Genomic DNA, 24,562 nt, shown 5'->3' with positions numbered 1-24,562 from the left:
CCTTGAGAGAGAAAACCCTGCGGACGTGTGCCCCAGTGGACTCTCTTTATTCTAATAAAGTTGCTGCACTCCTCTGTCTCCTTTATGGACACTGGCTTTTCATAGTGTGATTTTCTGCACATATATATTTTAAGTTCATTTCAGACATAATCTACAGTAACATGCACCTGAATGCTGCTATAGAACCCATGCCTTAAGGGCTACATTTCAAATCCAGCAGTTTCTGTACATAACAGTCAGCCTTTAAAAAAGGCCTCCATAAATAATAAATTGTTTCAGTTTCTACAATCAGTATTACTAAACTATTTTTGAAGTGTAAGGACTATCGTGCTATCAGTATTCCCCTACATCCCTTTCCTAACAGAAAACCCCAGCAGTCCTCTTCAAGAAACAAGCAGCTTTGTGGCCCTAAATCAGTAGGTAAAAGAGGGGTGGGGACAGAGGCATAAGACAAATCCCAAACCCAGTTCCTTTTACAGTAGGAATCCCTTAGGCTCATCTCAAAACATAAGTGCTTGGTTTTAAGGAAACCTTAAAGAAAACCCAACTGAAGCTAGAGGCGGTGTTTAACTTGTTTATAAGAATAGGCTAGCTTCTAAAAAGATGCAGATCATTAACAAGAAAAAACAAAACACATTCTCCTGTATATTGACTTGTGCAGCTTTTTCCCTGCTAAAATATTTTAAAAACACAAACCATAAACATAGCATAGAAGTGCATAGAAAAAAATCCTGCATCCATTTTTTTAAAATTTGCATTTTTGTTTCACCCTTTTTACTAGGTTGCTAATTTCTTCATTTATGTTCAGCCATTCCTAAGGAAATACCAATTCTATGTGTATGGTTATTTAGTGAGAAAACTGCCATACTCCTTTACCCTAGTCAAAAGCAGGTTTTGGAAGACACAACCCCCCAAAGTGAAATAATCCACTTAATCTGGATCTATCACACTGAGATTTACAAAGTTCTCAAATTTTTTTTTTTTTGCTTTTATTTAGGAAGCGAAAATAAAACTTGTAAACTATAAATACAAATGCCAAGGTATTACATGAAATATCTAGGAGTACTTTATTATTTTTTAATTTCTCACAAATATTTCCTATGGAACTCAAGAAACAGGGAAACAAAAGAAATTGAGTCTGTATACAATGAAAATCAAGTTAGATACTGCCAATTTGTCAATTCATAAAAGTTTCTATCTGACAAAAATGAGCACTGAAAAGTACCAATTCATTGATTTCATCAACTGCTATTTTTAACTATATTTGCATTTAGCAATCTGTGTAGAACAGGTGTATTTAACCCACTTAACTCAGTGGCATCACCGTTTTAAAATATTTTTTGTCGCCTATATATAGATATATATACACTGCAGAGGGCCAAAAATATGAAAAAAGGTCAAATTTCACACAATGTTAGCATTAATAGATTTTTACTTTTTTTCCCCAAATAGCAAAGCCAAGCCAGTTTTCACACTGTTTCTTTAACTTGCCAAAAACGTGTAACTCTATTTATATCAAAGAAGCAGAAGAGTAAGCTAAACAGCAACTTTCATTTACGCATTTTCTTGGGGAAGGGGGGGGGGGGGGGGGGAGGGTGTATTCATTTTAGATATTATCTTACATATATTAAAAAATGTCCACCAATAATAGGTTCACTAAATTTATTTAAAAATTGTAAAATACATCTTAAAAAAGAACATTACATTCTGCACACTGCCCTCAAAGGATGCCAGGGACATGTGAACAACCAGTCCTTTCCCCCCCTTCAAAAAAAAAAATTAAAAAATTACAGTGTACATAAAGCAGGGTGTTCACAATAGCTACAGGAAAAATAAAAACACATTACAATTAACCACCACTGAACAAAAATAAAATCCACTCTGCTGCTGTTTCAAAATTTCAGTGTTAGTCTTGTGCAACCTTTTCCTACCCCAAATATTTGTAATGAACTAAAACATTACATCTGGCGAAAAGCAGATTCCACTACATCTCATATGCAGAACACCTATGAAGCAGAGGAATGTTGGCTATTTTAACAGAAGCAGATATTAAAAAAAAAAAAAAAAAAAAAAAAGGTGCAGGACTCCTTCAGTTCTTCACTAGTCTTAGAAAAACTTTCCAGAATACTGCTTCACACTATAAAAAAGAAAAAATAATCTTGCATTAGAATCCTTCAACATCTGCATACTGCTTCACACTATAAAAGAAAAAGAAAAAAGCATGTATTAGAATGATTGACCATACATCTTGCATCAATATTTACAATGGCATTCTTAAACTATGAATTTCCAATACTATTTAAAGTAAATAATTTTGAAAGAGTAATGACTAATAATTATAGGCATTTAATTATTTAAAAGTACATTTAAATATTAGCAATCTAAAGCCAAACATTCAAGTAAACATTAAAAAATGCTATGATAGCCAACATGCTATTAAAGCAAAACTAGGTAAACTATGTCCAAAACTATTAATATTCAGAAGAAGAGAAAGTAATGCCAGCAAGGTGTGAAATGCTGCATAACAGCACCAATTGATTTCAACTTGTCCTGTAGAGGCATGGCCTGTGCCATATGGCAGACTGTGATTTGTTGTCGGTTATCTAAAAACAACAAAATCACTAGTCTTCCACACAGAACTAGACCAACATCCAATGAAATCTTCTATATTTTCTACAGGTTCTATATAATTAATTACAAGTATTTTTTTTGCAGCAATTTTCACCAGAGAAATGAAAGGACTGCTTGGCCAAGGTGTCTTCCACCAAGATTAGTTTTGAGGGAGTTTTCATTTTCGTTAGAACAGAGAAAAGAGAATCAAGGCAGACCTACCACTAGAGAAGTTAGGTTCAATAGTTACTTAAATCCTGTCTTCTAAAAACTATATTACAGAGAAGAGCTTTAGAATGTAGTAGTAGAAAAGTCACTTTAAAAATGATAGTAAGGACAGCATTAAGCTTCAACTTGCCTGTTCTGCAGTAAATACTGAGCATTTTGTATCTGGTCCTGTGTTCCTGTAATAGTTATTATTCGATCTTCTGAGCCTTCTAGTGGTTCATCGATTTTGATTGAAGCTCCTGACTCATGACGTATTTGTTTGATTCTCTGGCCTCCCTTTCCAATAATAGAACCTGCCAACTAGGGGAGAAAATAAAGCATTCATTTCTTGATATAACTTTCTCTGCACAGTACTGTTCAAGTAGCTTCCATCCATTTAGTTTTAAGAGTTTCAACGGAAGCTTACTCTTTTACAGCGTCAAAGCAGTCGCTGTAATGTATATTATTAAACACAGGTGGGATAAAGTTGGAAGAACCAAGTGTTTGTAAAAACAAGTTATATAGACCATCTCTATTATTGAATATTAACAATTAAAAATAGTTCAGTGCAATCTCTAAAGTCAAGACAAAATAAACATCCTTAAGAATAAACTTCCAATGATTTAGAAACACTCACTTTATATTAAAAGTACTTATCAAGCATACCAAATACTTCTGATTTACTTACATAGCCTAAGAAAAGACTGTGACTTTTTATTTATTTATTTAAAAACAATTGTAAAGCAAGTCAGCTTCACTTACATCTTTGGGAATTGTTACTTGTGTTGTGATGATGGGTCCACCAAGATCTCCATATGAACCACGGCCCCCTGTGTAAGAATAGTCTGATTTAAACATATGCATCAAGCCTCTTACTGACTAAATGAAGTGCATGTCAAAGTTCTCTATAAAAACTTACCATATCCAGAGCCACCCTCAAACTATAAGAAAAAGAGAAAGAAAAACCTTAAATAGTGAAACCAGCTGTGATTCATTAACATGTTTTCATCTCAAGTATACTGTTAACTTTGAGCCTATTTTATGCAAAAATCCTAACCCACAACCTTAATCTAAGTGTCATTAAAGACAAAGTGGAGAAGAGGGCAGACCAGGAACAAGAGGGCAGGGAGGAATCTCACAAGAACCTTTTAGCTAGCTCTGTTAAAATCTCTAAGAATAAGTAATTAAGATCCAGCCATACCAATTTACCAAGCAACCTTATCAATTCAGTTGGTAAACAGCTCTTGATATTGATCTACTCCTGACCCTTGAAGTAAACTAGTATTCAAATCCAAAGATCAGAGTTCAGCTTTATTACTACTACCTATACAGCTCAGGAGAAATTAAAGTTTCAGTTTGGGACAAGACATTTACCTGGTAACTGTCAACCCTCCTACTCCATCTTAAGGAAAAACCAATTCAACTCTAATAACTTTATAACTTGTCTCTCTCCATTCAGACTATGCTACAATCCTTTGTATCTTAGAAGGGACAATCAAGACACTTATTACTACTGTTCTGCTAAAACTATCATATAACAAATCCAAATCACTGTACTGCAGCACTCCTGACTGTTTTTATTTTTAGGACCGGTACTTGATATCAAGTGCTTAATTTGATCTAATGCCTTTTGTATGCACACACATCCATTTTAATCTTCCTGTAGAAGCAGAAATAGATGTGCACACTTCTCTAGAACTCAACTGATAACACTGAAATACAGGAATCTGTGAACTACTTGTTTGCAGAAGTTGTAATACAATAATTTTTTCCAAAACAAAACCAAAACACCTGTCAGCTTTTTAGAGCCACATAAAAATGGAAGCTATTCAGAAAAAGTTGTTTATCTGTTTCTAAGCAACCTGTGTTGTGCAATCACATTGCTTAGCAATACTGACCATAATACAATATAAAAAGAGCTTGTAGTGGAGTGCAAAATACAAAACAATTAAGGACACTGCGTAGAACTTAATTCAGAGACTGATCAGAGCTGCATATTCCACACATACTCTTCTACCTATTTCTGCTGATATTTTGCCCAGGGAATCTCTTTTTTGGGCTAACTTGTAATGAACAATCATTTTCTTCATTCTTTCTGCTGCTTCCCCTCCCCAGACTACAAGACAGCAAATTAATTTGACAGCAGATGAGTAATTCTAACTGCAATGTTTATGTAAGCTAGGAACTAACATTTAATATTTGGTGGCACTTTGATATCTTCTACACAGCATAAACACTTGCTGATACCCTTTAACATTCCTCCCTAAACCCTCCAAGAGCAAGAAGTTTGATAAACACAAATCAAATGGAATATTTCAAATATGTGGATAGGTAATAGGTAATGCACAAGTTTATTCAGAACTATAAGTAAAAATTACTTCTAGCATTCCTCATTTGAAACAGGGGAAAGCACAACATGATGAAGTTAAAATAAAACATAGTCCTAAATAGATGCATCTACAGGGTGCTGACAAAGCAAGAGTCACAGCGAAAGTTACAACAGAAACAGCAAAATATGGTACAAAAGAGAAAATACAACAGAAAAGCTTCTCTTGGCTGTGCTGCTGCATGCTTCCATTGTGGAACATTAACTGCCTGTATAGGATTCACTGTTTAGGACATAAACTGCTAATAACTTGAGTTACAATGACAGCTTTAGGGACTTTTCAAAGGTGCAAGCTGCCACTAACTACATTGTCATGGTTTGAGTTTGGTGCAAGGCCAGTGCCCCCCATCTCAAAAAATTCCAGTTATCACTTAAACAATTCAAATTATTTTCCTCAAAAATAAACTATTAAACTAGTCAAATAAAAGCATGAGCACACTCACCAACTCTGGTGGCTGCATGTCATCACAGGCATCTACGTGACACTGCATCATCTTCCAGGGACAATGTAATAGAAGCAAAAGAGGAAATTAATCCAAATTAAGTCCATGTTATGGAGGTTTACAGATAACTTGGCAAACACACACAGAGCAATATAGAGAAACATTTTTCTGCACTACTTAAATATACTACAAAGGCTCAAAAGTAAATAACAGACCAGTTACAAGATTTACTCCCTTTTACTTTCACTGCTAGGGAACTGTTACTGGTCACACTTCCTTTTTCTCTTGTTTCTGTGGCATAAACACATTTTCCTCTTACACAAAGGATTCAGACAGTTAAGGGCAGAGCAAAGCTTGAACAGCTGGTTACTTGGTTTTTTTTACCTCTAAGTACTGGAACTGCACTATATAGTAAAAGATGTTACTCTCAAATACCAAAACCTTCTACTTCTCTTATGCATAAAAATAAAACAGGAAAGGCATTTAATAAAACAAGTAACTGTCATTGATATATCTGTGTCACCAATGGGTCAAGCAGGAAGGAGACAGCTTCTCATATGTTATTAATTATTTTCCATATACCTCATACAGCCAACAGCTAAACCAATAATCTACTACTGTCTAATTATATTGGAAATCCAATTACTTTTTTTTTTTTAAAAGGGTGATATATAGCATATCTTTCCTTTAGTCTTCCTTAACAAATGTTGGGGAAAAAATTCCAGAAAATTATAAAAATACAATTTGTAGTATCCACTTCAAATTACTATTATGGCAAAGGCCTTTGCTGAGTTAAAATATGCAACATAACATGGATGGCACACCAAAAAAAGGATGACACCACTGATGAATTATTCTTTAAGAAACTAAGGGACACCTCCAAATCAAATGCCCTTGTCATTTTGAGGGACTTGATCTTGCTGGATGTTAACTGGAACACCACACAGCTGGTACAACCAGGGCCAGAAGATTCCTAAAAACACCTGGATGACATCATGGTACAGGTACTAGGGGAGCCAACTAGGAAAGTGGCCTTCCTTGATTTCTTGCTCATTAACAGAGAGGAGCCCAAGAGTGAAGTGGCGATTGGTGGCCATCTTGGCCACAGTGACCACAAAACAATCAAGTTTAAAATCTCTGGTAAGAGGAAAAAAAGTGCCAGCAAAACTTCAACCCTGGACATGAGAGGAGACTTCAAGCTGCTCAGGGAACAAGTAAGGTCCCCTGGGAAAATGCTTTGGAAGGTGCTGGGGTCCATTAGTGCTGGTCACTTTTTAAGCACCACCTCCTAAGGGCATGGGCAATTCCCAAATGTCAGAAGTCAAGCAGGCGAGGCAGAACGCCAGCTTGGCTGAGCAAGGATCTTTTTTGGGAGCTAAGGCAAAAGAGGAAGGTGTATGCCCAGTGGAAGCAAGGTCAGGTGATATGGGAAGAACACAGAGATGCTGCTTGCCCCAGTAGGGAGAAAATCTGGGCAGCCAAAGCTCAACTGGAATTGAAGCTGCCAGAACTGTGGGGGACAATAAAGTTTTTAAAAATATATCAGTAGCAAAAAGGAGACCATAAATAATGTTGGCCTGTTACAGGATGAAGATGGCTACCTCACAGAGACAAGGCAAACGTCTTTAATGCATTCTTTGCCTCTGTCTTCAACTCACATGACAAACCAAGGAGGTCCCAGCGCCCTGAGCTGGAGGACCGTGACTGCAAGAATGATCAACTCCCAGTTAACCCTGTAGTTCAGCAGGATCTGCTGCTCCAGGTGCATCCCTATAAATCTATGGTGCCTGATGGGATTCATCCAACAGTATCCAAAGAGCTGGCTGATGTCATTGTGAGACCTCCCTCAATGATTTTTGAACGATCTTGGGAATCTGGAGAGGTCCCAGGTGACTGGAAGCTGGCAAAGGTTGTCCAAATTTTCAAGGGCAAATAGAATGACCATGGTAACTACAGGCCTGTCAGTCTCACTTCAGTACCTGGTAAACTTATGGAGAGGATTATTCTGGGAGTTACTGAAAAAACACCTGATAGATAATGACTATGTTGCAGTCATTGGTCACAGCCAGCACAGCTTCATGAGGTGAAGGTCCTGCTTGACAAACTTGATTTATTTTTTGACAAGGTAACCCACCCACTTGATCAAGGGAAGCCAGTTGATGTGATAATTTTAGATTTCAGTAAAGCTTTCAATACTGTCTCTCTCAGGATCCTTCTGGACAAAATGTCCAGCACACAGCTGGATAACGTCATGCAATGGGTGAACAACTGGCTCATGGGTCAGGCACAAAGGGTTATAGTGAATGGGGTGACATCAGACTGGTGACCTGTCACTAGTGGGGTTCTGCAGGGCTCCATTTTAGGGCCAGCTCTCTTTAACATCTTCATAAATGACTTGGACACAAGATTTGAAGGTATACTAAGTAACTTTGCCAACAACACTAAAGTGGGAGGAGCTGGTGACTCCTTTAAAAGCAGGGAGGCCCTGCAGAGAGACCTCAAAAAATGAGAGGCCATCACCAACCATATCAAGTACAAGGGAAAGTGCTGGATTCTGCACCTGGGATAGGACAACCCTGGATGTACAGACTGGGGAAAAAGATGTTGGAAAGCAACACCACATAAAGGGACCTGGGGGTCCTGCTTGATGGCAAGTTTAACACGAGGCAGCAGTGCCCTGGCAGCCAGGAGGGCCAATTGTGTCATGGGATGCATCAGGCCCAGCATCACCAGCCAGTCAAGGGAGGTGATTCTCTTGCTCTGCTCTGCACTGCACTGGGGTGGCTCCACCTTGAGTCCTGTGTGCAGTTTTGGGTGCCAAACGAGAAGAAAGATATTAAGCTATTAGAGAGCATCCAAAGGCAGACTATGAAGATGGTGAAGGGTCTTGAGGGGAAGCCGTATGAGGAGCAGCTGAGGTCATGGGAGAAGGGACTGAGGTGATACCTCATTGCAGTCTACATCTTCCTCAAAAGGGGAAGTGGAGGGGCAGCACTGATCCCTTCTCTGGTGACTAGTGACAGGACCCAAGAAGACAGCACGAAGCTGTGTCAGGGGAGGATACCAGGAAAAGTTCTTCATCCAGAGGGTGGTTGGGCACTAGAAGCCAGGGCACTGGGCACAGCCCCAAGGCTGCCAGAGCTCAAGAAGCATTTGGACAATGCTCTCAAGCACAGGGTGGGATTGTTGGGGTCTCCTGTACAGGGCCAGGAGTTGGATTTAATGATTGTTGTGAGTCCCTTTTAACTCAGGATATTCTGTGATTCTATGAAAATTTAAGTGCTCCTTTAAAAATGGTTCCTAAAATATTAGGTGCATACAATTTTCTTCCCTACAGACTCATTTGTGCTAGTTATTACTGGTAACCAATGCAAATTAAATCAAAACCAAATACAACACTGACTGGAAAAGACAAAATTATTAGTATGAATAGGAATTTATTGCCTTTTGCATGCAATTGAAAAATACGCATGCAATACTAACTGATGGGAAATTCCTTGGCCCAGAAGAGTAAAAATTGAAATTTTGTTAATTTTACTTTTTATGTAGATGAGTCAAACGTACTTTCTTCACTCTCTCTTTTTTGACATGCTCCTTAACATCAAGTCTCTTAAAACATAAAGTATGTTTAATATTTTTTTAGGGTATGTACCTTTATTGAAGTCCTAATACAGACACATGTATACACACACACACACACACATATATATATATATATAATGATTTAGCAGTAGGAATCATTTGAATGAGAAAAACCAGAGGAGGTGTCTGAACATACACTACAACAGACACTGATTTAGCTCGTTTAACTCCAATTTAAAAATACTTTGAAAGCATTAGGCATAGGCCATTATAACAAAAAAAAAAAAAGGGGAAGTGGAGGATTAAACAGCTTTATATGTACTTCTCCACCTTATTTTTTCCCCGGTATGTTTTTGTGCATTTGTCTATCTAAAGCACACATGGGGATGGGGGTGTTAAAAAAGAAATAGCAGAAATGCATTTGTGTTTTCTCAACTATCAAAATAGCTGTCATGGTCCATAGGCATTTAGTACTTACAGCCTAAAATATATACCACTGTAAATAAGAGAAACAATGCATGTATGTTTTTCAGTAAAATGCTTCAGAATAAATGAGATATATATATATATATACACACACACACAATTATTTTTCCTCCCATCTTCAAATTTACAAGCCTGTCAGTCTTGTTACATCTTAAAAAAGTCAAGTTTCACCATCCAGTCATGGTTCACCATCTTATAAGCCTGAACTTTCTCATTTTTAGAGAAGAAATCTGGCAGAAAATAAGGATTTCTGTAGATTTAACATCTCCAAGATGTTGGTCTAAAGAGACTGTTCTTGCCTTTTAATGTATTTATGTAAAATGGCAGTCCTGCTCTCTGAAATTAGCCTTTCCCATGCATTACTTCACAAATCACAAGGATGTTGGTTTACTCTAAATGTTTCACTACAGAATGGTTTCTACGTGAAATGTATAGTAGCTCAAGACCTTATATTTCTGGTATGACACTTTCAGCTTTAGCCTCACAATCCATGGAAAAATTTTTCATGTGCTCATACAATTAAGGATACTGGGATTATGGCTAGCCAAAAGTAGAAATTAAATAAGATCTGTGTCAGAAAGCAGTCCTCATTGTAGGCTGTCTATGAAACTCATGCATAAGGCAGCCAAAGTCATGAGCAGCTCCACTGTGAAGAGGAAGAAATAGAATTGCTTTTCAGAACGTGGAAAACAAGTGAGCAGAGATGACTCCTATTTATTTGTAGAAACTCGTGTCAAGAAAGCCAAGGTCAACCTGATCAAAGTCAGACTAGAGTTCAAATAGATTTCTCTATTCTAAATGGAATGGAACACAACTAGAACACACTATTGCCCCAAGCTGAAGACTGTTCTCAACCACATACCCAAGGAAGGGCAGATTGCTCTGTTTATATGCCCTGACATTGATTTTATCAGATGCAAAAAGGAAAAATCAAAACCCAAGTTTTGAAAACATGAAAATACAAAGAAGTGATCTTAGAGGTCTAGTTCATGACTCCTAGTTTAAGATTCTGAGTTGCATAGACAACTTGCTGGTTTTAATGTTGTGGGTTTGCTTATTTTATTGTGGGTTTGTTTACTTCTTTTTTGGGAGGGTGGGGGTGGTCTGTTTGGTTTTAGTAATTTTAAATGCAAGTCTTTAATTTTAGTATTTCTGCTAGGCTTCTGGTGCCTCAATTGTGACATTGTTTCAATATGTTCTTCCAGTATGTGTTACTGGAAGTAATTGCCTCTTCCTCCCAGGAGGCACCAATGTGAAAATCTCATTTAGGTAGCCTATTTCATAGTTCCTCTACTTTCTCTTCCATTTATTTAAAATAAAATAATCTCATCTAACCTGTCATTTCAAAGAATGTGCCAGAGCCAAAAGAGGGAAAAAAAAAAAAAAAGAGATTGTTAACCAGAGGTTTACCTCCCAGATACCTAGAATTTCTCTTCCCGGGAAAGAGGATACAATAAATTACTACCAGGAAGTCATATTTCAGAGTACAACATGGAAGAATACCTTTACGCATTTTTTAATTCTCCCCACCGCCCAACATGGTTGAAATGTATCTAATTTCATTTAAAATTCATCGTATCAGTGGTCCTGGCTCCAAAACTTTTGAAATCATAGTAGATTTTTTTCAGACATAAATCAGCATAAAGAACTGAATTGAAAAAGCAATTGACTGCCAGACCAACTAGATCCCTTTAAAGATGTTATTTATGTTCTCTTAAATTTTGTTAACATTTGTTGGAAAACATTGTTCTGACATGCTTTCTTAATCTGAACAGCCTTTCAATTTCTATTTTTGTCATCCTGATTTACAAGAAACAGTCTACAAGAAGGTCTGTGTAATTAAACCTGCAGGGACTGTGCTCTACCAACTTTCTATTCCATCATTGATGGTAGGCAGGGAAGCACAACCAACCAGCCAAAATCCCACAAACCATAACCACACAGCAGATCACATCCCAAAAACTCTTTATACCTCTAACAGTTGTATTCTTGGGGAGACCATTTGTATGGCCAAAAGATTGTGGAGATATCAAAGTTTATCAGAGGCACACATGTTCCACACTTAAATGTATGTATTCAAGAAGTTTCCTCAAAGTGTTAACTGTATTTACTAAGCAAAATAAATTTTAGCCTCCTACCATTCCATCGTAACGGTCTCCAGGTCTACCTCTTCGGTCATAAGACATAAGATCTCTAAAATGAGAAAAAGCAGCAGCACATGACTCATGTTATGAACTAGTTTATATATTCTAATTCAAGTTTTAACAATTTGCACACAATTATGAATTTCTAAATGCTTTAGCCTAGTTCTGAATGACATAAAGTTACAGAACTACTAGTCCTGATAATACTGCAGAAACAATTACATTCAAATGCTTTCAAAATTTTCTGGTGCAATACACACTCAATTATGAATAACTACTACCAACATGGAGTGTGAAACAAGTCCTGGAAACATGAGCACAATTCAGTAAATGTTACTCAACTTGTATAATGCACTTATGCAACAGCTTACCCGCCACGAGGAGGTGGTGGAGGAGGAAGAGGAAGATTACGAGCTCTGCTGCCACCTCTGCCACCACGGCCTGGCGGAGGTGGTGGAGGTCCTCTACGAGGGCTCATATCATCATAATCTCTTCTTGATGGAGGCATAGGTCGTCCGCCACGACCAGGAGGCATTCGATCAAAGCCTCCTCTTCCACGCATGGGAAAGCCTACTGGACGTCCCCTTCTATCATCAAACATCATTGTGAAGCCACCATAGTCATATGTTTCATCATAGAAATTCGGATCATAAGGCTGGGCCCGTCCTTTAATTGGAGACTAAGACACACAAAAACAAAAATAACACCCCTCCCACCAGTTAGCACTGATACAACTATATTTCATTAAATTAATATAATAAATATATAAATATGAATTTATACATGCTGAATATGTTCTTTATTTCACAATACTCATAAGCAAGGCAGGGGTAGTGATATACTTCCTGAGAGCTTAACTATGACAGAGAAATTGCTGTTATCGATGGGTGGCACATACATTTGTCTCACTTCCTCCCTAATTTAAATTTTCTTATTTTATGGATATGTAAAGCATGACAAAGTCCCTTGGTACCAAAAATGTCTTCTCTCTCCAATAAGGTACACTCCAGTTCTAGCAAGCAGGAATAATTTCAAAGGGTGCTAACAGTCCAATGCTTATTTTGTTACTGGAGAATAGGCAATTAATTAAAAATAGAAATGGAAAGATATATTTTCCAGCCAAATCATCCTGACTTTCATGAATACCAATGGAAGAATAAGTTTAAGACACATTACCTCAGAGATAAGATCCAAGATAATCTTGATACATTCCACAACTCTATCAGGTTTTCCACCAATAAGCACCACTCTATCAGTGGAATGAGGACAACACTCTTGAAAGAGCTTAATGGTGGTTTGAGTATTCTGTTGAATAGAAGAAAAGCAACCCCCAAAATTTTGAAATAGAAGTATTTTAAACAATTTTATGAACTTATTGAAAACACACACTAACACACACACTAAAACATTTTAAAAGAAACAGTCAAACAAATCATTCAACTTCTAGTCACTTTAAGTGAATGTGCTTCCAAGTTCTTACAACAAATTTAATCTTAAATTATTATATTTTTAATATCCACAATGGCACCAGTTGATATGAAATGCTAGTGAAAAATTTAAGATTTTTGAAGTCTTTTAATTATGGCTCATCTACACGGTTATTTAATCAAATACAAGCAAAACGACCACATATTCATTATAAGCTTACAGGTTATATAAGCCTTCATATGCCATAAAAACATGCTTTGGATGCAAGACAGCAATGTTGCTAGGATTATGTCTATTCATCTTGCCTTTCCCTCACTCCACACAAATAGTAACTTATGCCTAAATGGATCTAGAATTGCCTTTGATGCAATGTGAGGAAAGGACAGAAAAGAACACTCTAGATTGATAGAGATCACTAGCTTTTCAAGACAAAACCTCATTCCTTCACAAAGGAAAAAGTGGCCTTTGAGGAAGTGAAAGTTAAAATACCCAAAAACTAAACAAACAAAACCCTAAAAAAAACCCCACCATACTTTTTTATAACAATATTCAAACATCTGTTAAACTATCATTAAATAGTTTATGGAGATCTATTCATGCTAAATAGTTTTCCATGGCTAACACCATCGATATAGCCCATTTAGCAGTTCCTGATGAATGGCATTTTAATTTTTAAAAGTATCCTTTATTTATAAAGATTACTGCTAATACACTTAAAAGCTTTATAAGTAGTTCTAGGCTCTATCACCAACAGCTACTTCATGTATGAAATGTGTTCTTAAGGATCTCATAGATCACAGATGAAGCTTACACTCACAGCATATTAACACACAAAATTAATTTGTTTATAGAATAAAAGCAGAATCTGAAAAGAATAGGAAACAGTACCTCTCTGAGTTCTTTGATTTTAGCACCCTTGACACCAATAATTCCTCCTGCTAGACTTTGGTGAATTAGAAGTCTTAATTCACAGTCAAAGTCACTACCTTTGTAGTGCTGGTACTGTAAGATGCATACAAGAATAAAATATTAGTCAGGGGAAAAAATAATTGAAAAATCCAAATACTAATTTTGATTTTCTTTGTTAAGATTTTTCTATAAACAGCATAATATGACTTAATTTACTGCTGAACTGTAATACTGTATTTACTATTTAAAAAAAAAAATCACATTTATAGTAATTTGCCTCAACACAAGGTGATATCAAATTAGCTTTCTTTATTTCTTTTATTATTATTGCTGTTGTATAGAATTTTAATATATCCAACAGCGCAACACGCTTGATTACAATGCAAAGGCAGAATGGAAATTACAGTAGAGCTACTTTAAATTGGGAACTAGTCAGGAAACAGGTGGTTTGAAGGGGAGGCTGTTCCAAATATTCTTCAAGAAATTTTCTCTGTCCCCTATTAAAAAAATGCCAACACATACATTGAGAGCTATGGGTTTTCTTTTAAAAAAAGGCAAAGTCTTACGTTTTATTTTAATATATTAAAAATAGGACACAATCATCTAGAATTATCTTGTTTTAAAATCTAAATTTATACCTCTGAAAAAGAAACAAACCTAAGAGACATACCTCTTCCAAAGTAGGGATAATCTTCTTCAAGATTTCTCCGATTGTCTCTGTATCTGCACTTATACTCAAGATACTGTTAAGAGGCCATAGTGTCAGAAAACATAGAGAAGGTGGAAAGTAGCAGAAATAAGTTTATTATTCATAATCATACACAAAATTCTAACAAGACTGACTACACAAAAGACCTTACAATTAATATTCTCCATTTAAAGTAAACCTGTTCACTGGATTTACAACACATGCATCTTTGTTTATGTCCAATACATACGCATGATGAATATAAGAATTTAAGGCTAGGCAGGTCTTGCAGAGAGAGCAAGAGAACTCACAAGAGCTTTTGGAAGGGCTCAGACAGATTAACCAGGCAAGAAATAGATGCAAAATTTAATGTATGACTGAATATTCATTTTCCCTGCCACCACTAATTTAGTACACCCTTACCATTAAATTGATAAAACTAGCACACCTTCTTGTAGAAAAGGTGAGGATATGTAAGTAGTCAACATTATATCTGGAGTAAGGCTGAGATACCAGTTAGAAATTAGATTACTAATGGACTCTGCAAAAAATGCAACATAAATACAAGGGGAAAAACCCCAAAACAAAACAAAAAAACAACCCCACAAACAAACAAAAACGTAACACAAATGAGAAGTGAAGAAAAGTGAACTTGAGTTAGTATTTCAGCAGAAATAATTATGAATGGACAATGCTGGGGGGAGAAAGGTGGGCCACAAAGACCAGAGCAAGAGACTCCTGAAACAATTTTATTTATAATACAGTAAATATACAACACTTGAAGCTGTGCTCTTTCCATTGAAATAAAATTAGTGGATTGTTTGGGTGGCCAACTCACGTAAAAATTCAGTGACAAAAAGACTTAATGGGGAAAATAAGACAGCAAACTTTAAAAAAAACAATACACGGTCTATAAGGGGATACTATTCATATCAAAGGCAGGTAATAAAATACATTTCTCTCTTTCTAATCAGGCAGTGAGGCATAAACTGTTGGGACATACCGCTCAGGGCCACTGCTGTCTGGGACTGAAACACTTGCATTGTACTGCATTGGTCATTGGCGTTCGTGGATGTTGGCATTGGGCATGGGCATTCAATCAGTAGTTGTCAAGTATGGTACCCGTTTGGCAACGAGCACATTTTTGGGCATAGCCAACCAGGGTTTTCACATGGGCGTTCAGGGGCGGATGGGCCAACGTCATGGTGGGCAACGCAGGGGCAAGTCGATCCAGTACATGGGTAACGGAGATATATGGCCAAAAAAACAAGGAGAGGGAAAAGGGGGAAAAGCAATAAATTTTAATTTAATACAAACTATACTTATTACTTTCAGTTATGAAGCAAGTGTAAGTTGCTTTGAAGACTAACACAATAATGGATTGCTACATCAAATGTGACTTAACAGTATGGATCTTCACAAGTTATGTTATCTGACTATCCTACATTTTACTTTTAACAATTATGTTTCAGTAGCAGGCTGGCTCATGAAGGTAGACACAAAAACTATTGAGATTCATATTACTGAAACCTTGGGCAAGTTGGGAAAGTTAGTATTCCAGACCAGTTAAATTATCTGGAGTAAAGTGATGTGTTTATTTACTTAAACAAACAAACAAAAACACTAGCTGCCAAAGTTTGTTGGCATGATTCCTGACCATTTCAGCTTGATCCTCAATTCTAGTTGCAATAGTTTGTGAACTTAGATGGAACTGATTCTGTGATGATATATTAGCAAATATTGTGTTGAACAGTCTTGCTTGAAAAAAATTGTAGCTGATCCTAAGTACAGGAGTGTAAACAAATGGAATTTAAGAAGCATTGCCAAGTTTTATAAATACATAACATTTACACTGAATGTGTGTCTAATCACAAGAGTCAACCCACATAAAATATGAATAGCTAAGTAAGTTATGACCATTTAAAAATGCTTCCAAGTAAAAGAAAATGTTTCTTTACTGTTCTATACCTGTACCTAAATCATGCAACCTTAACATCAATGTTTTTGTGCTTTATGTCCAAAATGTTAAAGCAAAAACAGATGGACCATTATGTTTTGGGATTTTTTTTTTAAAGGGAGTTCAAAAATTCTTTTATCGCTGGGTTAAGCCAGCCACCAAAGATAGTTTTCAATAGCACTATAATGGATTCACATGAATGGGAAATGGTATAGTTACAGGTTTTAAGTTTTACCAATATTTCTAATAAGAGATGTTAACTCATGTAATTGTGTTATTTAGAGGAACCCTGTTTGAAAGCAAAGAGGTTTAATATAAACCTCTCCTCCCACATAACTTGAGCTGGGCTTCAATTAAAACACAAATTGAAAAACTAAAGTTATCTTCTCCAACAATCATTATAAGTGGCTTATGGGATTATTGTTGTCTAGGTTTGAATTTCTCAATTTCTAGAAAAGTTTTCAATGCAGTGCCCTGGAAGAATTGGTGTTAAATTAATTCAAACTCATGTATACTCACATCTGTACGAAGTGCCTTAATATTTTTGCCACCTTTTCCAATCACTGCTCCAGCATTCTGGAAAATAGTTTTCAGAATTTACATTAGGCTAAAACAGCACAGACTGTTTTTTTGAACCAAAGACTAAGAACAATGTATCTATTTCTGCATTACACCTTGCGGGGTGCATTTAAGGGTGGGGTGAGGCTTGTTTCCTTTTGAAAAGTTCAAATTAAATCAAAACAAACTGATGTGGTGTTACCATGAGGGAAAAAAAGGTAAAAAAAAGATCAATGCAGAGATAAAAATACTCAGTAATATTTTTTCAATTTTAAATTTAAGTTTCTAGGCAATTCTGCCTGTATTCTCATAGAATCATAGGTGGACAAACAGATGAATAAAAAACTGGTTGGATGATTGGTAATAGTTAATGGATCTTATTGCACCTAGAGGCTGGTAAGAAGTGGGGCACTACAGAGGTCTATCCTGGGATCTGTCATGTTTAACACAGAATGATTTGGGTTGGAAGGGACCCTAAAGATGATCTAGTTTCAAACCCCTCCCCCCCACAGACAGGGATGCCACTCACTAGATCAGGTTGCTCAGGGCGCAACCATCTCATAGTTAGAATATGACTGAAAAAAAACCTTATGGCTTTCCATGCATGTTATATAAGTCAACAGCTTTGCTAGTTTATTTGATCACTTTTTTAATGTTTTTAAATTTCACTTTCCCACTCCAAACATTTGAGCAAATGCTACTTTTGATTGAAGCCAATGTAAGTCAACTGATCACTCAGGTAGGTACAGTCTGAAGAATGTAAAACCAACATAAACAATTGCTAATCGCCAGTTGTTAAAATCAAGAGGAATAAACTCAAGATATTCAACAGGGGAAATTGTGAAACTAATTTTTTACCAGGCTATTTCAAGAACTACATGCAAAATTATTGCTTTTACTATGCAGTTCATACATGATGCTAACAGCACCAAAAATATTTTGCAGCACTCCACATAACTTGACTATTCATTAGAAATGCCATGTAGAGTTAAGGTAACATTCCCCTAACCTAAGACAAAAGACTGAGTTACTTCAGACAGCACAAACATCTGCATCAACTGGAAATACTAACGGAGATTCATAAATAGCAGTTTTACTATGACAATTTATACTAGTCAATGAAGCAATTGCAATCCATGAAACATTACTCTCTTATATTTCCTACTGTTGATACTGATAGATTTATTAAATCTGGAGAAATTACTAAAATCTTGAGGAAGTCCTCATCTTGCCTCATACTTAATTTACAATTATAAGCTGGATCATTCTCTAAACTGCTTGCTTTCTAAAGACTAATACATAGTCATTCTCCTGGAAACAATTATGTTCTATTCAAACATGAGAAGTGGCTTATCATTTCTACGTATTTATTTTTTCAATAAGTACATTTTTTTAAAATCAAAGAAGTCCCAATGATTGTTAGACTCATCCTTGAAAAAAATTACTGAAGATCGCAATACACTTCTACTATCATTCATGCACACAAGTATTCCTAAATAAATTTTAAATAAAGCACAAGTTCTTTCTAAACATACACTGTCACCACTGTCTTAAGCAATGGTATAAGCAGGAACATAAGAGCATACTTTGCTTTGAAGCAAAATGCGCAATTCAACCATTTCATCTGTATTCCGAGACCTTTTGAAGGCCTGTTCTTCTTCCATATCTTCTGCAGGACGTTTGCCTGTAGACAGGTCCATAGGGGGGAAAACACAAATATACATTTAACTTTCTAAGTCATGATAAAACTGTATATCAAGTTATGCACTGTATTCCTAGTGAAGCATTCCCTCCCATTAGCCCAATGCTAACTTCTGACATCTACCCTGAGCACCTTTGGACAGAAACAGGTTTTTACTTCATCAGTCTACATATCAATTAATAAGTGAAGACTCATTCAAATCTATAAACTACAGCTGAAATGCAAATTTTTAAAACTTTGTGAAAAAATAACATTGTTTACAACAGTGCTGCATCACCTACTCAGTATTTCTTTTACAACTGGGAAAACCTTAAAGCACATAAGATTAAAAGTAGCTTGTCCAATACTGAAATACTGGTGAAACAGTAGGAAAGCAGTATTTAAAAATCGCTTTAAAAAACTGGCCTGAATCAATACTAATGCTTTAACTCTTCTTCACTAATTATGTCCAAAAGGTTTTTCATTTAGCTAATATTTAGATATTCCACATATATATATATTCCCTCAAACTAACAACTGCTATAAATTAAATACAGTAATAGATATGCCTAACAGTATCTTTATGTGATCACATTATCCATACAAATACTGAGCATTTAGCTATCAAATATTTTCAAATCTTTCCTTATAACTTTTAGTTACTTATACCATGACTAAAATACTCCCAAAGAAAAATTACATATTCATGATACAAAAATCCCATAAAACCACATGGGCCATTTAAAAATTAAAAGATTAAATGAAGCACTTGATACAGTTAAAGCATTTCAAAACAGTTAGAAACATCAAGACTCAAAATGTTTCCTTCCCCCCAAAATAAAATAGCCCTTTAAAAAATTTACCATTTGTCTCTGTGTTGGTAAAGGTTTCCTCCTGTTGTTCAGTCTCCATTACCTTTTATTCTTAGGAGTGAAGGTAAAATCTGTTGCAGAATAAAAAAAGAGATAGTACACTATTTTGTGGGGGAAAAGGTTAATTGTACATCATACTAATGGGAAAAGCAATAAGAAATGCCTGCTTTTAGAGTTTACCAGGTTTATATATACTTGCAGAGCAAACCCAAGTGTTCTGGGCAGGACCAAAACCCTACTGCTTCAGAAGCTTATGAAAACAGCATAGATCAGGCTCTGTTCACTTACAGGTCTGATTCTTGTAACAACTGAAAATGGGGCTTTGACCTGAGATTTTGCTGCAAAGCTTTTCTTCATAAATGAAAAAACAACAAGACCAAACACATCACTAAGAGGAGAAATAATAAAGTACAAAGGCTTACAGATACACAATTCCACTCTGAATTATTTCAACCTTGCTCATTTTCAAGCATTTGCTAGTTTTAAGCAATCACATTTATTGACAATGACTTTCAAATATTTAAAGTGAATAATTATCTGGGTCCTACTTTTAGGATGTTATATACCATATCTTGAAATTCCTTTTTAAGAGATGCTATGTTTCAATATGCTAATTGTTTAGTTCTAAATTTAGACTAAACAATTTAGACCAAAAGTTATAAAATTAATGTTGGTGATTAGACGTTTTCTATCAACTTACTAGTATGCCTTCCATCAATATAACTGATTAACAAAACATTACACACAAGCCACTCTTGAAAAATTCTGTTAAAAATGGCACACTATAATGTATAACCTTTGCATACATGTATGAAGAATCTCAAAAGCAGACAAACTTTTCTGACCTTGTGAAACAGGTACCTCTTACAAGATCTGTTTTTGCTAAATCCACGACTTAAGGATACTTGTAAAACAAATTAGATGTCCAGGCAGAATAATTTTGCACCTTATTAAAAAATTAATTTGTACAGATAACAGCCAAACAAAGAACGTTATTTTCCTTCCTTTGGATTTTATTGCTAAACTTTCACAGCCAGAACAAATGGTTGATACAAATATCTACGAAGAAAAAGTGAGGTATGTTTAATTTTTTAAAGCATCCTTTTTATCATCCGTTAATTTCTAAGTTACCCTAGTTTTGCAGGCTAACAGCAAGCATTGCCGGTAGGTATGCAATCTTTTACAGTCCCTGCTGAGACACCACCTTCCCAGCACATGCTAGTATTTCCAGGCCCCTAATTTGAGCTAATAGAAAAAGCACCGCCTAAAGAATAGCCAAGTGTCGAAACAGACGCTGCTAGAACGCAGGGATGGGGGCAGGAAGAGAAATTTCATCAGGTTCAAATGGCTAACCCTTCGAGACCCTAGTCTATTTACGACCCTCACAAAAATTCTAGAGCTGCCAGGAGAAAAAGTGTAATATACTGTTCAGGACAAAATGCTCTTGACTAGTTGCTGTGCTGCTGTGCTCTTTTGTGCAAATCGGGTTTGCAGGGTTAAATTGGCTAACGCAAATTTTTTAAAAACATCTAAAGAATAAAGCAGTCATGGACATGAGTAGAGGGCTGGGAAATGCCGGTGTGTCTCTACCCCGCTGCCTCCGGGACTAAGGGCCCTTCCCGCCCGGCCGCCTCCACTTCCACAGCCCACGCGCCAGTCTGCTCAGGCTGACGTTCACCTTTAGCCTTCGCACAGCTTTTAAAACCAGCCAGCCGCCGAGCGCTCGAAATCCCAGCTCACGCCCTAGGTGGGAGGGGGAAAGGCGCCGTTACATAACCCCCACGGTCCGAGACCCACCTCTGCGGTGGCAGGGACCAGCAGAAATGGCGGCCGCTGTGATGGCGCCTACCCACTGCTAGGCGGAGCCGTGAGCCGAAAAACCACCACCACGCGGTCACAAGATTTCCCCCACTCCGACCAGAGAGACACAAAGGAGGCACTCAGAGGCCCTCACCCCAGCTCAAGCAGGGCCGACAGAGCGCAACAGCCCTGCCACGAGAACTCTAGCATGGCCCCTAAAAGCAGGCTCTGCTGCAGAACGCTCCTCAATCGTTTTGACACGGCTGCTTCCGCACAGGCCGCAGCAGAGTGCCCTCGTCTTCCTCTCTGCCTACCATAATCACCAAAAACTCACCCCATCCATAGCTACCCTAGGTAGGTACCAGAAAGGGGCGGCGACCGCCCCCCCCGCCTTACCACGCATCCGCTAGTGCGACCAGCCTCCACCACATCGCCACTCCGGGAACGGCACCAGTTGGGCCGCCGTGCTCGCACTAAGGCCACCGAAGCGCGACGACTGAGACACAAATCATCCTTTTCGCCCTTCCCTTAGGGCAGATGGAGCCCCTTGGGTCCGCAGGTTGCACAAAACCACTCCACATTAGCTAAGGAGTCATCACTCCCGGCCCCCTCCTTCTCCACGCAGCAGTCCCCAGACCTACTCAATTCCGCCGCCCCGCGCAGTCCCTGCGAGAGTCCAAGAAAATCCTGAGGCCCGTCGGCGACAGGCCTCCGGTGTTTTTGTGTCACACAACAGGGTTGGGAGAGGTGCGATCAACAGCTTCGTTTCCTTCAACCCGGCTTAACCCATCCCCCCTTACCCCACCCCCAGTGCAAGCAACACCCCCTCCGAACCGCGCTTACCTGCACCCACCGCGTACAGGAAAAAAAGGCGAACAACTCCTACTACGAACACACATCCACCAGCATCGTCAAATGACTGGCCGAACCACCTCCTCTCCTCCCCCTGTGGGGGACGCACTGCGGCCCCGTTGGCTAAGGCAGCTGCCCATCAGGGCAGGGATGGCCTCTAGTTCGCCCCGCCCTCCGTGTAGACCACCGCGAGACAGGCCTAAGTAATCACAAGAAGAAGAGCACTATCCACCCTACACCGCTGCAGTGTGTCTAGGTTGTTTGTTTGTTTTACCTGCTTGGCGGGGGCTACGAGAAGTGCGGCAAGAACAGTGGAGACAAAAGAAGGCAGCAAAGGAGAGCGACCTCAGAGGTTTTTTTGAAAAAAATGGCGCCTGCGAAAACTCCGTCTTGTGCTTGTTCCTTAGCACTGGAGGAGGCGGGGCAGTGTTCTTGCGATGCTTAAAGCCGCGCGTGGCGCCACGCCTCCTATTGGCTGTTAAGTTGCGCGGTGTTTTTGGGTTTGTGTACAGAGGGCAGGTGTATTCTCGTCTTTCTTCCCACCTACAACTCAGGTGAGGGGAAGCAGGCTGCCCCGCTGGTTCTGCCCGCCTGCTCGTTCGGCACCGCTCCTGCCTCAGATAAGTGTATGGGGTGGTTCGGCTGAGGGTAGGGTGTGGGGAAAGGGGCTTGGGTTCTGGTCAGCCTGTTTGAGGAGTAGGGAGGCATGTGTCGTCCTTAATGTGACTCTGGTGGGGCGGGCCACCTCGTCTTAGCATCCATCGCTGTCCACTGCAGCTAGTCGGTGTCCGCAGGGATGTGGGGTGACAGCTAGCCTTACCGCCCCCGGGAGTCTTGGCGCAGGGTAGAAGCGCCAAGCTGGTGACAGACTGTCTAAGGACTGCATGGACGACATGAGAAACATATCGAAATGAGTAAACAAATGGGTTATTTCCTATAAGTAACTGTACCGTTTTTTCCAAGTGGTAGAGTTTTGGGGCAAACTTAAAGGCAGGGTGTTTTTTTATTAGCTGCAGGTTATAATGTCAGAAGACAACAACTTTGTGGTTTTTTACTCTTCTTATAGTAATTTTTCTTTGGTGTAATTCTGTAGGGAGGTTGAGTTCCTTGGTCATCCCCCTTTAGGGGATAAATAGGTTCCAAGTGCAGTTATAAAATTTAAATGTGCATAGATGCTTCCAAAACTATCAAGAAGTTAGAGCTTATTAACCACTGATGTTCTTGAGACAATGACCACCAAAATTTGGTGCTATTATAGCCAAATCCTGGACTGGGTCTCTAGATAACATTGATAGATCAGGCTAGCCTTCTGTTATCAGTTCCAAAGCTTTAACATGATTAAAGTGTAAAAATCATCTCTATGATACAAATACAGACCCCAGCCTGTTTATATTGTAAACGAGGCTTCTTATTTGTGCTCTTCACAGTGCTAATGAGATGAGAGAATAATTTCTAATTCTGAAAGTTAGGTGTTTTATTTTAAGTCCTAATAGAAACCTCACATGCAGCAATGAGTCCAGGGGTATAAACACAAAAATTTCTGATGGTTCAATTTACCTCAAAGTAGATTTTGTTGATGATGTTCTAACAAGTTTAATTGGATTTTCACTGCCTGAAATGAATATGTTGAAAAAGATACCATTTCACATCCAAAGCTTAAGAATAGTTTAGAGAAATGTCAAGGATGACTGATAGGTCTCTGATGACTCTAGAGTTGAATCCTTTTTCAGTCTAAAGCCACTGTATTAATTCTACAGGATACAGATGCAAGGCATGTAGAACAATTGAAGAATTGTTTGAATAAATAACATGCACAAACTTGTAGATTATGCATTGGGAAATATTTAAGGCAAAATTTTCCCTGAAAGACTACTGAAAATTAAATTTTAAAGTTAAGTGGTATGCCTTTTTTCTCTCAAATGTTAGTGGAAAAGTGAGAGGAGATGTCTTAGCAGGTAG

At 37.9% G+C, this 24,562-nt stretch overlaps 1 protein-coding gene across 9 annotated transcripts; it reads right to left on the bottom strand.

The window, feature by feature from the left end:
* Window positions 1-1,648: 1,648 nt before the first annotated feature.
* LOC132341425 (heterogeneous nuclear ribonucleoprotein K) lies at window positions 1,649-23,031 on the bottom strand. 9 transcript variants are annotated; one of them, XM_059872995.1, is made up of 15 exons: window positions 22,878-23,031; window positions 19,943-20,022; window positions 18,985-19,082; window positions 17,360-17,416; window positions 15,887-15,930; window positions 14,866-14,938; window positions 14,175-14,288; window positions 13,035-13,163; window positions 12,230-12,537; window positions 11,853-11,907; window positions 5,647-5,697; window positions 3,737-3,758; window positions 3,580-3,662; window positions 2,969-3,138; window positions 1,649-2,198 (listed from the first exon to the last, which is right to left on the bottom strand). In XM_059872995.1, the coding sequence occupies exons 2-15, from the start codon at window positions 19,989-19,991 to the stop codon at window positions 2,165-2,167; spliced, it is 1,287 nt and encodes a 428-aa protein (XP_059728978.1). In that variant the 5' UTR covers window positions 19,992-20,022; window positions 22,878-23,031; the 3' UTR covers window positions 1,649-2,164. The 9 variants fall into 9 exon arrangements, with proteins under 9 accessions (XP_059728978.1, XP_059728973.1, XP_059728977.1 ...); XM_059872990.1 differs by having other exon boundaries at window positions 18,985-19,095; window positions 19,944-20,022; XM_059872994.1 differs by lacking the exon at window positions 22,878-23,031 and adding an exon at window positions 22,595-22,748.
* Window positions 23,032-24,562: the final 1,531 nt, after the last annotated feature.

The sequence above is a fragment of the Haemorhous mexicanus genome, chromosome W (assembly GCF_027477595.1).
Source record: "Haemorhous mexicanus isolate bHaeMex1 chromosome W, bHaeMex1.pri, whole genome shotgun sequence".
NCBI classification, from domain to species: Eukaryota; Metazoa; Chordata; class Aves; order Passeriformes; family Fringillidae; genus Haemorhous; species Haemorhous mexicanus.
Note: the sequence above shows the minus strand (reverse complement) of the source record. Positions and strands in the feature narration are given on the sequence as shown.

Bases quoted from the DNA above. Each gene is read 5' to 3' on its own strand.
- LOC132341425 (XM_059872990.1), bottom strand. From the start codon at position 19,991: ATGGAGACTGAACAACAGGAGGAAACCTTTACCAACACAGAGACAAAT. The intron at 17,417-18,984 runs GTATGCTCTTAT...ACTATTTTCCAG, and splicing joins GCATTTTGCTTCAAAGCAAA to AATGCTGGAGCAGTGATTGG. The intron at 12,538-13,034 runs GTAATGTGTCTT...TGTGTGTCTTAG, and splicing joins TCTTGGATCTTATCTCTGAG to TCTCCAATTAAAGGACGGGC.